We start from the raw sequence: 14108 nt of genomic DNA on the forward strand, positions 1-14108 counted from the left end.
AGGCATGCTGGGTAGGGCATATGGCAGGGAGTGAGGTTAAGGGAGAGTTAGGAAAAGAGTGTGATGTGGGCAGTAGCCCCTGTCATGCAAATGAGAGGATGTTCAGTGGTGGCTGCCTTGAAAGCGCTATGTTCCAATTTTATTTTTATTAGCATGACTGCTGCAAGAATGGGGCTCATATGGAAGACTCCCCAGAGTGCTAGCTCCTGCCAGATTCAGATATCACATAGAAACCTAGCTTCTTATGAATTGTGAACCCAGCTGTTCAGTCCTGAAACAACCACATTATAGACATACCTCAATTTAAAAAGCCTCTGATAAAGGAACTCCTTTTTACAATGTCTTTTTATTATCTCAGCCCCTCCTCTTTTCAGCCTCATCTGTCAAGACAGAAGGAGAGTTGTTTTTTAAAAACAACATTAGCATTGGAAAAATGGTGAAAGAATGCTAGAAAAATACAGATATTCAGTATTGGGTTGCAGGAGTGTCTGGTTATAGAGTACAATAAAGCTTGAGCTGTCAAAAACAGGGTTCTATTCCAGCTGATCTTACTATAGCTATGTGTGCCTGCCTACAACAGGCATGGTAAACAGCCAGTTGCCTCCAGAATCCCTTACTGATCATGCATGAACAGCAGAATGAGGAGGAGGAGAAAGTAGCTGAGGCTCTCACCAGCTTCTACCAGGATGTTAAGTAGCATAGATGTAAAGTCCTCCCTCCGTTCTCGCGGACTTCGAATCTGTGCCTCTTGAATATCTGTGGGGACGAACGGAAGGAGTTAAAATGGGGTGCATGCCCACGGTGCATACCCTCACCCCCCCCCCCCCCCCCGGGGCATGCCCCCCTTTAAAAAAAAAGGGCTTGAAAATGTGCATTTTTTTTCATTTTTGCGTGTGTGGGGGGATCCGCAATGGATCCCCCATGAAAATGGAGGGAGGACTGTATATGTTTTGTCACCAAAATGGAAATCATGAGGAAAGTAGAAGCTAGTGAAAGAAAAAAAATCTCTGGATGCAGTTTGGAAGATGCCTTGAAATGGTCTTGAGAAGGTTCAAAATCTTTTTCTATCAATGCAAGGTTTACCTGCCTTGGTTGTTTAATTTCATATGTTATTTCTGCCTTTGGCAACAAATATTCTGTTACCAAAGTAATGTCCAGCAACACATTTACTTTGTTAACTGAGTTATACCTGTATATGTTGATCAGCAGTGGTAACTGCATCATTGGGACTGATGTGTTTTAGTATTACATATAGGTTGTTAACCGCCCTCGAGTCAATCTCAAATCATGGCCACCTCCAAGACTCCCTGTCTTCCACTACTCTGTGTAGGTCCAGTAAATTCATACTTGTGACCTCCTTAATAGAGTCTGTCCATCTAGCATGTGGTCTTCCTCTCTTTCTACATCCCTCCACCTATCCTAGCATTATTGTCTTTTCAAATGAATCATTCTTTCTTATGACATGACTGAACTACGACAACCTCAACCTCATCATCTTGGCTTCCAGTGAGATTTCATGCTTCATTTGTTCTAGGACCCATTTGTTTGTCTTTCTGGCAGTCCATGGTATCCTCGGCACTTTTCTCCAGCACTGCATCTCAGATTTCCCTCCAATCCACTTGCCTCACTGTACAGCTCTCTCAGCCGTACATGATAATAGGGAAAACATTTAATTTCCTCATTGTCTAGGTTAAATCTGTGTAGATCTTCCATGGTCATTATTTTTATTTTCTTTATGTTGAGCAGTAAGCCTGTCTTTGCACTTTCTTCTTGATCTTTCTTAGTAGTTCCAGTAGTTGCAATATTTTCAGCTAGTAATATGGCATGTTATCATCTGCATATCTCAGATATGATATTCATTCCTCCTGTCTTCACTCCTCCTCCTTCTGTGTCCAAGCCTGCTCTTTGTATGATATTTTCTACATACAAGTTGAACAAATAGGGTGAAAGGCTGCAGCCTTGCCTGACCCCTATGCCAGTTGAGAACCATTTGCTTTCTCCATATTCTGTTCTAACAGTAGCCTCTTGTCCTAAGTACAGATTTCTTATCAGGACTATCAGATATGGTGGCCCTCCCATGTCTTTAAGGGTATTACATAGCTTTTTATTATCTATTAAGTCAAAGACTTTGCTATAGTCTATAAAACACATGCTGATCTTCTTGATAGCTTCAAGAAAGCTATCAAGACTGATCTCTTCCGGCAGGCCAATCCTACTTAGAGTTGCGCAGTTGCATCACTAGGCTTGGTGACACCTGGTGCGGGAGGAGGGCTACCAAGGAAGGGGGCAGTGACAGCCTCTCCTGCCCTCCACTCCTACCTCCTTGCTCACCTGCAACGCTTGCCTCCGTCTCAGCTCCCTCCCTGGGAAGAGGGTCAAGCCACTGGAGAAACAAAGGGGCAAGCACCTCCCTTGCCATCCTTGACACTACCTTGGCTCCCTTCCCGGGGAGAGAGCCGAGCTGGCAACGAAGCTTTTTGCCCTTCTGCAACAGCTGGAGGAGGGTCCCACCAGTTGTCACCCCTCCTGTGAGATATCACCAGGAACGATCCACACCCCTGCACCCACCTTGTAACACCACGGATGTGGTGGTTCATGCACCACTGCTGGTCTGCGAGCTACTGGTCCATGACACGTTCCTTGGAACTGTGAATATTGTAATAATATGGCCCAAATATGATGCTGGTTCCTGATATGTTGGGAGGAAATACTGCTGCTCTACCATATCACTTAACTTGAGAAGTACTGTTCTCGATGGTATGTTAAAAACAAGCCTTCTTCCACTTTCCCCGATATACACAAAATTTGTGAGAACAAAAGATGGATTTTTCTAGGGGTTGATTGAATCAGAAATTAAACAAATTCACATAGGAGATTATCCCACACAGAAAAAACATTTGGGAGAGACACAAGATCTAAAAGACAAAAATGAGTCTTATTGCATTTGCCTGTGCCCGGGCTATAGGCAGCCCGCATCCTCCCAGGGAACGTGTCTACAAGCCAGACTTGTTCCACTGCTTTTTCAAGAATGGGAAAATCCCATTCTTCAAAAAGCAGCAGGAAAAGTCCAGGTTGTAGATGGGCTACTCGCGTGGATACGGGCTGCCTATAGCCTGGACATGCATGGGTAAATTCAATAAGACCTATTTTTGTCTTTTAGATCCTGCATCTTCTGACAGTTTTCCTGTGTGTGATAATCTCCATGTACTTGCTTCTTTTTGCATTATTGGCTTTGGTCCTACTAACCATAAGGAAAGACAGAAAGGTATTTAAAACACTGAAGACTTGGGCTCTCACCACTGGAAATCCTACTGTTGCTTACCTTCACTGGTTTTGGAATTTTCACTAGACTTTGTTTAATCGTTTTGTTTAGTTAACTTTCATAATCAAAAGAATTAGAAAGTTAGCAGCAAAATAAAACTGAAAATCTCTAGCTGCTTAGTTTCATGCTTAGTATCCAAGTCTATATGATCTTTTCATTTACTGAAAAGTGTCATGCACACTAGTCCTAGGTATGACAGTAGTATGGCTGAGAATTTAATGTACATCTAACACAAAACTTCACTGGACTCCTAGTGAGTTTGCCTGGATGTGATGTGGTATTCATTCACTACATTGGGTTTGATGCTAACAGGACTTGATATGGTCATCTCTACCATGGTTAATGTCTCTTGCTGTGCTTTCTCTCTGTGGCAATTGCAGGGTCTTCCAGTTTCTTCATCACCCCACCCCCATGCCATCAAAGATTTGGCTGAATTCATACAATTAGCAAACAGGGAAAACAACATTAGGATCTATTTTACAACGACCTTTATAGTTCTATGGGGAGGTTGCCCCGTAAATAACTACTGAATCAAGGTTTTGACAGTTGTATTAGTAATTGTGGCTAGGTTGTTAGATTTCTGTAAAAAGAAAGTTGAATGAAGATTTATTTATTTTTTTTCCTCCTTGCCTGGCATGTTGCTTTTGGGCTTACACATGTTGTGTAGGGTTGTCAGTGTTGATCATGCAGGGTGTTACCTAGTGGACTAGAAGTGTGGTTGAACATAATAGATGTCACAAATTATCATTGACCTATCATAACTGTAGTGCTGCAAGCAAGCTATGTACTGTGTTAAATTTGTCTAATTAGCCTTCAACAAAGAGAATTCCTGTTCTAAATCTGTCTACTAAATATTTTGGTATAAAGGCTAACCATATATACATGCATAGCAATCACAAACCCTACATTTCTTTTCTAATATCTTTTTAAAATGTCATAACCAGGTATTTTATCTTAATTGAGTATTTAAAAGTTCCATCTCCAACAAAGGGCACTCAAATACCCTGTAACTCTAAAATTGATTTTTAAGAAGTGCCTGCTAAATTATTTCAACAACTATTGAATAAAAATAATGAATGAGTCAACATTTTTTTAAAAATTGTACTAATAGTTTCAGTGAACTGAATAATAATGTATGAAATATACTCAGTAATGTTTATGGAAATATGTTTATATTTCATGCTCATCAGCTGTTTATGATTGAAAAATAAACCCGATCTGCTACATAGATTTTGTTCAGATCAGTGAAAATCCCCAAACCTTGTTGAAGAAGAAATAATAAATCAAAAGATAAATGTATCTTCTGATCTTTAATTCAGTACATAATGTCATATTTACTATTTCAAGCATTAGTAGTAGTAGTAGTGTTGAAGACTTTATGTAGTACATTAATAAGCTTTGGATTAATATTAATATTTGGGTTAGAGACTTAAGCTCTTCTGTTCTATGGGGGAGGACATTTATACTAATGAATTAAAATCAGATATTGTGCTCATTATTGGCTGATCATTACTCCATCTGCTCTGTGCTAACGTGAAAATCAATTACTGTGTCTCTTTCCCACTGACAGCGTATGTTGATCGGACTGGCAAGAGATCTTCGAGGGATTGCCTTTGCTCTGAACACAAAGACCAGCTACACCATGCTGTTTGACTGGATGTATCCTTATTACTCGATGACAATACCGGCTCTGTGCACAGAGGGATACCAGGTCCCTTGCATTAGTTTAATAGCATGGCACAGTGGGGAAGAGGAAACAAAGCTAAATGAACTAATGTGTAATCAGCTAAAATTACAGTACAGTTGCAGCCATGCCATTAAGTGTGAGGGCGACATTTGGAAATAGACTACAAAGAGGTCACCAGGGGAGGGGGGCACATTGTACTACTTTAATCCTTAAATATTCTTCTATGTTGTAAGCCTGCAATGCTTTAATAGTTCTACGATGCTTTAATTTATACTGTGATGTTTCTCTACTTAGCTAAAATATAAAATATATATTCTTTGCATATTTTATTTCAAAATAAAGAATCCTCTTCCTATTTGCATATTTCATTTGCTGCTATGTACATAACCATGAGAGCTCTCATATCACTTCATAAATGCTTTAGGCCTGCAAAATTTCTGTTTTGCTCTGTTCCACACTTTACTAGAAAGCTGAATGGCCTTTTACATAAACTTTGCATAATTGTTTCTGGGCTTGAGGGACAAGATGGGTAAGCTGAACAGCTGGAATTGTCAATTAAAGTACATTTGGTCCCAACAGTAAATGATAATACGTTTTCCTAGAATCTTCTAAGCTGTCCACCTTTCTGAAATTAACAGAGCTTGTTTTAAAGAAATACCTTTGATACCTTCCATTTGGATTTTAAGTTACCATTATCTTCAAAGAATAAGATTAGTGTCGGTTTGCTCCAGATTGTTCTGCTCAAGTAAGATTTGAGCTTGTTTGAAGTCACCTTAGATACATTTATACCTCAGGATAATCTTTAGATATACACTGTTCAGGTTTTCACAGATAATGCTTAAATTTGTTCCTCTTTAAAATAATTCACCTAGATCTTGGAATTTATTTATTTTTTATACAATCTGTTCATCATCTTTATGTAAAAAGAGAACTCCAGGAAGTATGTAAACTAAGCACAATAAATATTGTAGAAAGTAAAATAAAAACAAAAAGCAAAAGATGAAGCAGTAATCTTCAAATATTATAGCATATGTATTAAGTGTAAAAGTAGTTCACTTCTACTTCAGATGAACAAAATTTACAGGGCATTCCAGTTCTGCTAGATTCACTTGTGGTTATTCTTAGATTTCCTCTCAGTGTTGAATGAATTGCTCACATTGTAACATCTATCCACTAGATGGCAAGAATGAGCAGAATTCATAAGAATCTTTGACTTGGTCTTTGACCTTTGAGTTATTATATTTTATATATTATAACAATTCTCTGGCAATGTTTAGATGTGAATAGCCAAACAGGCAGAATAGTAATGTTATCATGCAAAACAGGATTGTTTGTAGCAGGCTTGCTTATACTAATTGGGTTTCTGTAACAAATCAGACTCCTTGGAAAAAGGCCAAAGGCTTTTCATAATTGTATTGACAAGAAAATGAATATGATAAATGGTGTTCATTCAGTTGAGAAAAGATTTATAGTTTTTCCCTCTGGGCAGGGGATGAAGAGCAAATATGTGTAATAATAGAAAAATCTGTTACAAAGTTGTTATTTGATCTTTCATAAGGCTTTATTAAAATATCTCCAAATATTTTAAAGGCATTTCAGGTGGTAAGGTATGGTCTGGTTTTGACATATTCTGCTAAGAAAAGGTGCATAAGGATGTGGAAACAAAAATACCATGAATATGAAAGTCATTCATTTTCCTTGAAATATTGATATGTCAAGCTGTCAGTGATTCAAATGGAAGTTGCGTTTTGGAAGTTGCTTTACTTTGTGTAGTGAGTACATAGGGTACTCCTAAATGTAAAGAGAAATGTTTTATAAAACCCACACTCAAAACTCAGTCTTATTAAGATTTCTTCATAATTCAGTCATGTTTATTGTAAGACACTGTACATTTTGAATGTGTTAGGGTATTTATTTGCATTTAGGATTAACACAAGCCTTGGTAGATTTGATTTTGTGTTAGGCCCTGCTTTGAGAGATATGACATGTTTCTTAAAGTAATGTCTGTTGTACTGTATGTCCAGGGCAAGGTAACCTTATAGAAGAGTAAGTTTATTATTATTGTATTTGCACTGTCAGGAAATGAGAGAAGGCACTTGTACAATTTTTTGCCTTGTGTGCTGAAGTAATGTAACTAGCTAAGAATGTTACATACTCTGTATTGCAAGCAACAATCTGTGTTGGGCCAGCCTTATTTACTTGTTTACTTCCCTTATATAAAATATTTCTGTTTGCAGATCTGGAATTACCAGTTTCCAGGGACCAATTTTTTACCCATCAGCCACCAAAATCCTCACCAGAAACTTCTGGTGCAGCCTTTAGGGGAAGATGGCTCAATAAAACAATTTTTTTGAGCAGCCACCTAAGCTTTATCCATTCCTTCACCAAACATTATGAGACTAATATTTTTGTTTAATCTCACACTAACTTTAGTAGAAACGTTCTCCAAGTAGTTTTATGTCTGTGCAGACAGTCAATTCTAAGAGTTGTTGGTAACAGGTCAACATTGTGGGATGTATGATTTCAGCATTCCCAAGATGACTGTTCCCCCATCTGTTGAGAAGAGAAATGGAAATTCAGTATTTGTCACTGGATTTGTTTTGTTGTTTCTTTCTCAAAAGAAAGAGTTTCTCACTTTGAGTACAGTTCTTGATATATTGGATCATTGGAATTCATTTCATGTTGGCTTTATCTTTCAACAATTCCATAAATGTACATTTATCACAGCATCCTGCCATATACATGTGTAGAGAGATCTTGTAGCACCTTTGAGACTAACTGAAAGAAATAAGTTGGCAGCATGAGCTTTCATAGACTCCAGCCTACTTCCTCAGATGCTTTTAAGGACTGGAGTCTACGAAAGCTCATGCTGCCAACTCTCAAAGGTGCTACAAGATCTCTCCACATACTGATTCTACAGACTAAAACAGCTGTATCTTTGAATTCTGCCATATACGTGGATATACTTCATTATTCTATAACAGGACATTTTTCTTGTTACCTGTGTATCTTAACACTTGTTCAAGTTCAGTTTCAACATCTTAGTACTGTATTAATGGGATTTCCATCCATCTGTTGGTGTTATGTTTTGAAGACTGCTTTTTAGCCCCGAGGAATGTGCCAACTCCACATCAGCCATTAGCAATGGAAATGAAAAATCATTGGTAAATACAGAGTTTCCCTATCTCCCCCCCCCCCCCCTCTCTTTTTTTTCATGAGGGACAGGGCTGGCAGGCATGATAAAAGCTCAGTGCCCCCAAAGTATGGGAAAGACTTGAGATACCTGAAAAATGAAGGAAGTACCATCAACCTTTTGCCATTGAAAGAACATTGGAGATGCTGTTTGCTCCAAGAAACAAAGCAGCTTGTATGGAAGACACAGTCTAAAAGGCAACGCACCCTTTAGACTCATTTGGGGAAGCTAGGTGGTCTTCAGATAAGTGCCCAGACACTCTGGAGAACATTGTTAAGCTTGTGCTGTAGGCTTTATTGAAGCAATTATCTGACGTGGTGTTGAAGAGATGAATTCTGGCCCTTTAGTAGTCATTTGCTGAAGCTGAACTTTTAAAGACAGAAAAAAAGAGAGCTATTTATGAACATTCTGTGGATGAACATTTAGAAGCCATTTTCCCATTGGCAATCCACAACTATTCCAGTATACAGTATTTTCTTGTAGGACTCACAGGTTCTTACTATGAAGAAACTACATTTCAGTTTTGATTGCTTAGACATATTGTGATGTTCTCGAGAGTTTAATAGCTGATATTGTAGCAGTACTTCATTTTTTGCTGATGGCTTCTCACATAAGATATTAGGAGCACCCAATATATTGATCTTCCACTGCAGCTATATACATTTTGCTGAGTAGTATTGTTTGTTCTTAAACTGTCATACTGTTCTTGTATTTTTGGTATATTGTTGCTAATCATCTACAGCTAATTGGTCTAATGGGATCAAACTCCTGTCAGTGAAAATTTAAGTTCTCAAGTGGCTGATTCAAATATAGAATAAGAACCTGTTAGTTCATGTTAACACAATCTCTGTCAAATTTTAGTTTGACTCAACTCCATTGAAAATTTATTGCAACTAAACAATATGCCCAGGATCCTTACCATGTTTTAAAATGAAGTTGAAGCTATGGGTTTTTTTTCTAAATCTGTTATTCTGAAACTTATCTTTAACTTATGTTATAAAAGATACCCATCATATCTTTCAATTCTTCAAACAGCTATTGAGCTGTGGTATCGTGAACCAGAATGTACAACTCCTATCTTGAAGCTCATGGCTGAGATGATGCAAAACAGGTACAGTTTATCATAGTGTTAATTATCTTGATAGTGCCTTTAAGCAGTGGTTTTCAATCTTCCTAATGTCGTGACCCTTTAATAAAGTTCCTCATGTTGTGGTGACCCCCAACCATAACATTATTTTAATCTTGGTTCCTAAGACCATCAGAAATATGTGTTTTCCGATGGTCTTAGGTGACCCCTGTGAAAGGGTAAGGGGTCGCGACCCACAGATTGAGAACCGCTGCTTTAGAGATTGTAGAATATGAACAAACTTGAAGGTACAACATGCAGTAACACTGTTTTGAACAGCCTCAAAACAATCCTTATATCTGTTGAAAGTATGTTTGAGTTGCTTTTAAGAACTGTTGTCAATAAATGAGGTAGTGAAAGGCCAAACCTAAGGCCATTATTTTACTTTGTTTTCCAGTGTTCTCCCAATGTGGGATCCAAGGCAGCTACATTCGTAGAAGCCGTTTCAGCCTTTACAGCTCTTAACACAATCCAGTGCAGATTTATACTGAAGCAAATTCCTCTAAACTCAGTGAGACTTGATTAGGCTCCAGTCATATAATTGACTTGTCTAGGAGTAAACACTGTAGGACTTACTTCTGAGTATATATGCACAGGATTGCTCTTTAATGAAGATTGTTGTTTCTGAGTATTAGGAAAAAAGTAAAAATGAAGAATTATCTTTAAAGGGAAGTAGTGGTCTAACTCCTGTAAAGAATTTAGGAGCAGAGCTCCCAGGGAGCTTTTAACTCCAAAGTTGTGGTAAGTTGGACCATAAGAAGCAGAGCCAAGAACAACTCATTTGCCCTTCCTCATGCAATTTCCAAGGTAGTGCCTTCCCCACACACCCCTTACCTTCAGGACTTGTCTCCTCATGGTCTTAAGAAGTAGATAACTTTTCTAAATAATTCCCACAGAAGTATCCAGCCAGGTTTGCCAATATTCATACCTGTGGAACCTGCTGTGGATTTTCTTCCTTCTGTTGATTTTCTTTGGACTCATATTCTAATAGTTTCTCATAGACTGCATAGTTGTGATGATATTGGGGGGGGGGGTCCCTACTTTGGTGGAGGGATCCTCCCAATGTTGTTATACTTCCAATTCCCACAACTTTTACGCATGGTGACCATGGTCCTTTCTCTATGGGGTGGATACCCACACTGACAAGGTTCTAGTCCAAGGCCAGTGGAAGTCCTTGCTCAGTGCGAGGGAGCTACTGGCAGTGGTCAAGGCATTTCAGGCCTTCAAAAACCATCTGACACATATAATAGCCAAAGCTGTAGCACAGAACATTACAAACATCTGCTGTGTAAACAAACAAGGGGGTATGCACTCACAGATTCTCCTCCATCTCTGTAGACCTCTAACACTGGTGTAAGAAGAGATAATTGCTAAGAGAACGAGACAATGCATTAGTAGACTCTCTGAGTCGTGCCCAAGTCCTCCAACATGAATGGGCTCTATTCAAGGAAGCATTCCCACTCATAACATTTCCTTGGGCTAACCCCCATGTAAATCACTTCACTTCTCTGGAGAATGCAGAGTCTCACCTGTTCTGCTCCAGTACAGAGGAGGGCAGAAATTCCTTGGGAGATGCCTTCCCATGCGCCTGGACAGCTTGCCTTCTCTACCCTTTCCACTGATACTGAAGGTCGTGGTTCAGATGTCAGAGGGCATATCTAATGCAATCCTTGTCACCTCTACCAGCTAAGGCAACCTTGGATTGTTCCTCTCATACACCTTGCGAGGGGCCAATGCCTACCGCTTCCTCAATGACTGGACCTTCTCTCCCACTCCAGAAGATTAGTGCTTTACCCGAATGTCAACAGTTACACCTGATTATGTGAAAGATCCACCCCAGACCTCTCCAGAACTCCTCCAAGTCATTTCCCTTTCAGGGAAAGTCTCTACGAAGCGGTCTTAAATTTACAGAAATGCTTCTCTGCCTTTGCCAACGCACACTCGGAGCCTCCCTCCCTGTTGGCAGCTCTTCAAGTCCTCCTTCGCTTTCGTGACAGAGGCTTACCATTTTCATCCTTAAAGCTTTGTCTGGCAGTTATCATAGCTAATCAGCTCTTGGTTCATCTTCCAGTACATTCTTCTCCTCTGACATTGTACAACGATTCTTCAAGGGACTACACAACCTCTATCATCCCATGCCACTGATTCCACCCATATGGTTTCTATCACTTGTGCTTATGCAACTCCTTCAGTCTCCCTTTGAACAGCTGGGATTGTCTAGCAAGAGATTTCTGTCCCAGGATGTGCATTTCTGTTTGCTATTACTTCTGTGAGAAGGGCTTCGGTATTGACTGCTTTTTACTTGGACAAACCCTACCTTATCTTTCATAAGGACAAGGTGACTCTGAAACTGAGGTTTTCTTCCTGTTTACAGTAGTTTCTTCTTTTTATCTTTCACAAGTCGTTTTGCATACATTTTGTCCTCAACTGTCAATTTCACATGAGAAGACTGTGCACTGTCTGTATATATGTTCACTGTGCTCTGTTCTTCTATATTCAACGCGTTTCTGAGTTCCATTTGTCTAGCAAGTTGTTTGTTTTGGTGAGCCCAAACCTTGTTTCTTTGCAGTGTCTTCAGCATTGCATTCTTCAAACCATTCTTTACCTGTGAAGTTCTAAGTGACCTGTTCCTACTGGTGTCCACTTCCACTTGACTAGGGCTGTCACCTCATCAGCTGCTTTTCTTTGTGGTGTTCCGCTCCCTGACCTTTCTATAGCTACTATATGGTCACAGCTTTCCACATTTATTCAGCACTATAGGCTTGTCTGCAGATTATGTCAGGATGCCAATTTGGCCAAGGTCTTCTATCTTCTACTCTACAGTGACTTGCCCACCTTCTGCAGATAAGCTTTTTAGTCACCATAATGTGTGAGGCACAGAGGCCACAAAGAAGAACAGGTTGCTTACCTGTAACTGTGGCCTCACACATACCTGCCCTACCTCCCTTTTTTAGATCCATGTAGTTTATTACAGCGGACTCGAACTGAAGGTGGAGCTAGATTCGCATGTTTGGGCATGCTCAGTACATGGGAGTGGGCAGGGCTACCCTGCAATCTGCTCAGCTTTGAACTTTCTGAATGGGGTTTCTGCACAGGCGCAAACCCCTAATTTGCAAGGGCACAAATGACCACTCAAAGAACCACATTTACAGGTAAGCAACCTGTTCTTCCCGTAACATATTATACAGTAAGTACCATGCATGGCAGTGTATGTGCATGTGTGTTAACTGCCCACAACTCATGACAACTCCTGACGTCTTCAAGCCCTCCTGTTCTCCACTGCTCTGCTTATGTCCTGTAGATTCAGCCTCTTGAGATCCTTGAGTCTTATCTATCTTGTGTGTGGTCTGTCTCTCTTTCTACTACCCTCTAAGGCGGGTTACAAACCGCCAAAAAATACGTATGGAATACGTATTAGGGTTAGGAAGGGGTGGTGCTTCCGCACCCCCCTAACCCTAGTACGTATTCCATACGTACAACATGGCAGCACCCCTTCCACATGGGGGCCGCCATGTTTACGTCTTGGATGCATAGCATCCAGACGTGTCGTGGCGCTAATGACATCGCGAGTGCACCAGCGATGCACGTCATTAGGGCGCCGCAGAAAGAAGCTCCATTTTGGAGGTTCTTTTTTGCTCCGCAAGGGAGCCGTGCGGTGTGGCTGCAGCGGCTCCCTTACGGAGCAAACGGCGGCGGCGACAGACCGCCTCAAAGCGGTGGTCTATAACCCGCCTAACTTTCCTAGCATTATTGTATTTTCTAATGAGTCATGCCTTTTTATGGTGTAGCCAAAATACAACAGCCTCAATTTTGTCATCTTGGCTTCCAGGGAAAGTTTAGGCTTGCTCTGTTCTAGGACCCGTTTGTTTGGCTTTTTGGCTGCCCCTGGTATCCTCAGCACTCTTCTCCCAGTACCTCATCTCAAATGATCTGATTTTTCTTTTTATGTTGGCTCTCTTCACTGTCCAGTTTTCACATCCATACATGGTAATAGGGAATACAATGGCTCGAACAATTCTGACTTTAGTGTTCTATTGTATATCTTTTTGCTTTTGAATATTAGCTAGTTGTCTCAGCCGTCCTTCCTGACTGCAATCTCTGTTCTTCTTAGTATTTGATCCAAGGTACGAGAACAACTATTTTGATTTCCTTGATATCTAGGTTGAATTTTTTTGTTTTATTTATGTTCAGCAGTAGGCCTGCCTTTGCACTTTCTTCTTTGACCTTCTTTAGTTATTGTTCCGAGTCTGTAGTATTTTCTGTTACTAGTATAGTGTCATCATATATTTTATATTGTTGATGTTCCTTTCTCATAACTTCACTTTTCCTTCTTCTAAGTCTAAACATGCTGTTCTTATTATATTTTCTGCATACAAGTTGAACAGATAGGAGCAATTTGGTTTCTCCATATTATGTTTTAACAGTAGCCTCTTGTCCTAAGGACAGATTTACCACCAGAACTATCAGACGTGGTGGCCCTCCCATGTCCTTAAGGGCATTCCATAGCTTTTCATGATCTGGGCAGTTGAAGGCTTTGCTATAGACAGTAAAACACATACTGATCTTTTTTGGAATTCTTTGGTGAACTCCCTTAGCCATTGTATGTTTGCAATGTGGTCCCTAGTACCTCTTCCTTTTCTGCACCCTGCTTATATCTCCCCATGAACAGTTGTTGCTGAATTGTGAGCATAATTTTGCTTGCATGGGAAATTAATGCTGTGATTCTATAATTGAAGCAGACTTTTGTGTCGTGTGTGTGTGTGTGGACTGGGATGTATAT

The 14108-nt window shown here is 40.0% G+C and overlaps 2 protein-coding genes across 4 annotated transcripts in view; both read left to right on the forward strand.

The window, feature by feature from the left end:
• FGF18 (fibroblast growth factor 18) overlaps positions 1-14108 on the forward strand; it is a 650869-nt gene that overhangs the window by 275345 nt on the left and 361416 nt on the right. The gene's annotated exons all lie outside the window — the stretch shown is intronic.
• RANBP17 (RAN binding protein 17) overlaps positions 1-14108 on the forward strand; it is a 242905-nt gene that overhangs the window by 161851 nt on the left and 66946 nt on the right. For 2 of the 3 annotated variants that reach the window (XM_042464725.1, XM_042464814.1), the window contains 2 exons: positions 4893-4981; positions 9206-9313. In XM_042464725.1, the coding sequence (XP_042320659.1) occupies positions 4893-4981; positions 9206-9313 (197 nt within the window). Of the gene's footprint in view, positions 1-3160; positions 3266-4892; positions 4982-9205; positions 9314-14108 lie in introns of all 3 variants that reach the window. The other variant, XM_042464644.1, reaches the window with a different exon arrangement.

The sequence above is a fragment of the Sceloporus undulatus genome, chromosome 1 (genome assembly GCF_019175285.1).
Source record: "Sceloporus undulatus isolate JIND9_A2432 ecotype Alabama chromosome 1, SceUnd_v1.1, whole genome shotgun sequence".
In the NCBI taxonomy this organism is placed as follows: Eukaryota; Metazoa; Chordata; class Lepidosauria; order Squamata; family Phrynosomatidae; genus Sceloporus; species Sceloporus undulatus.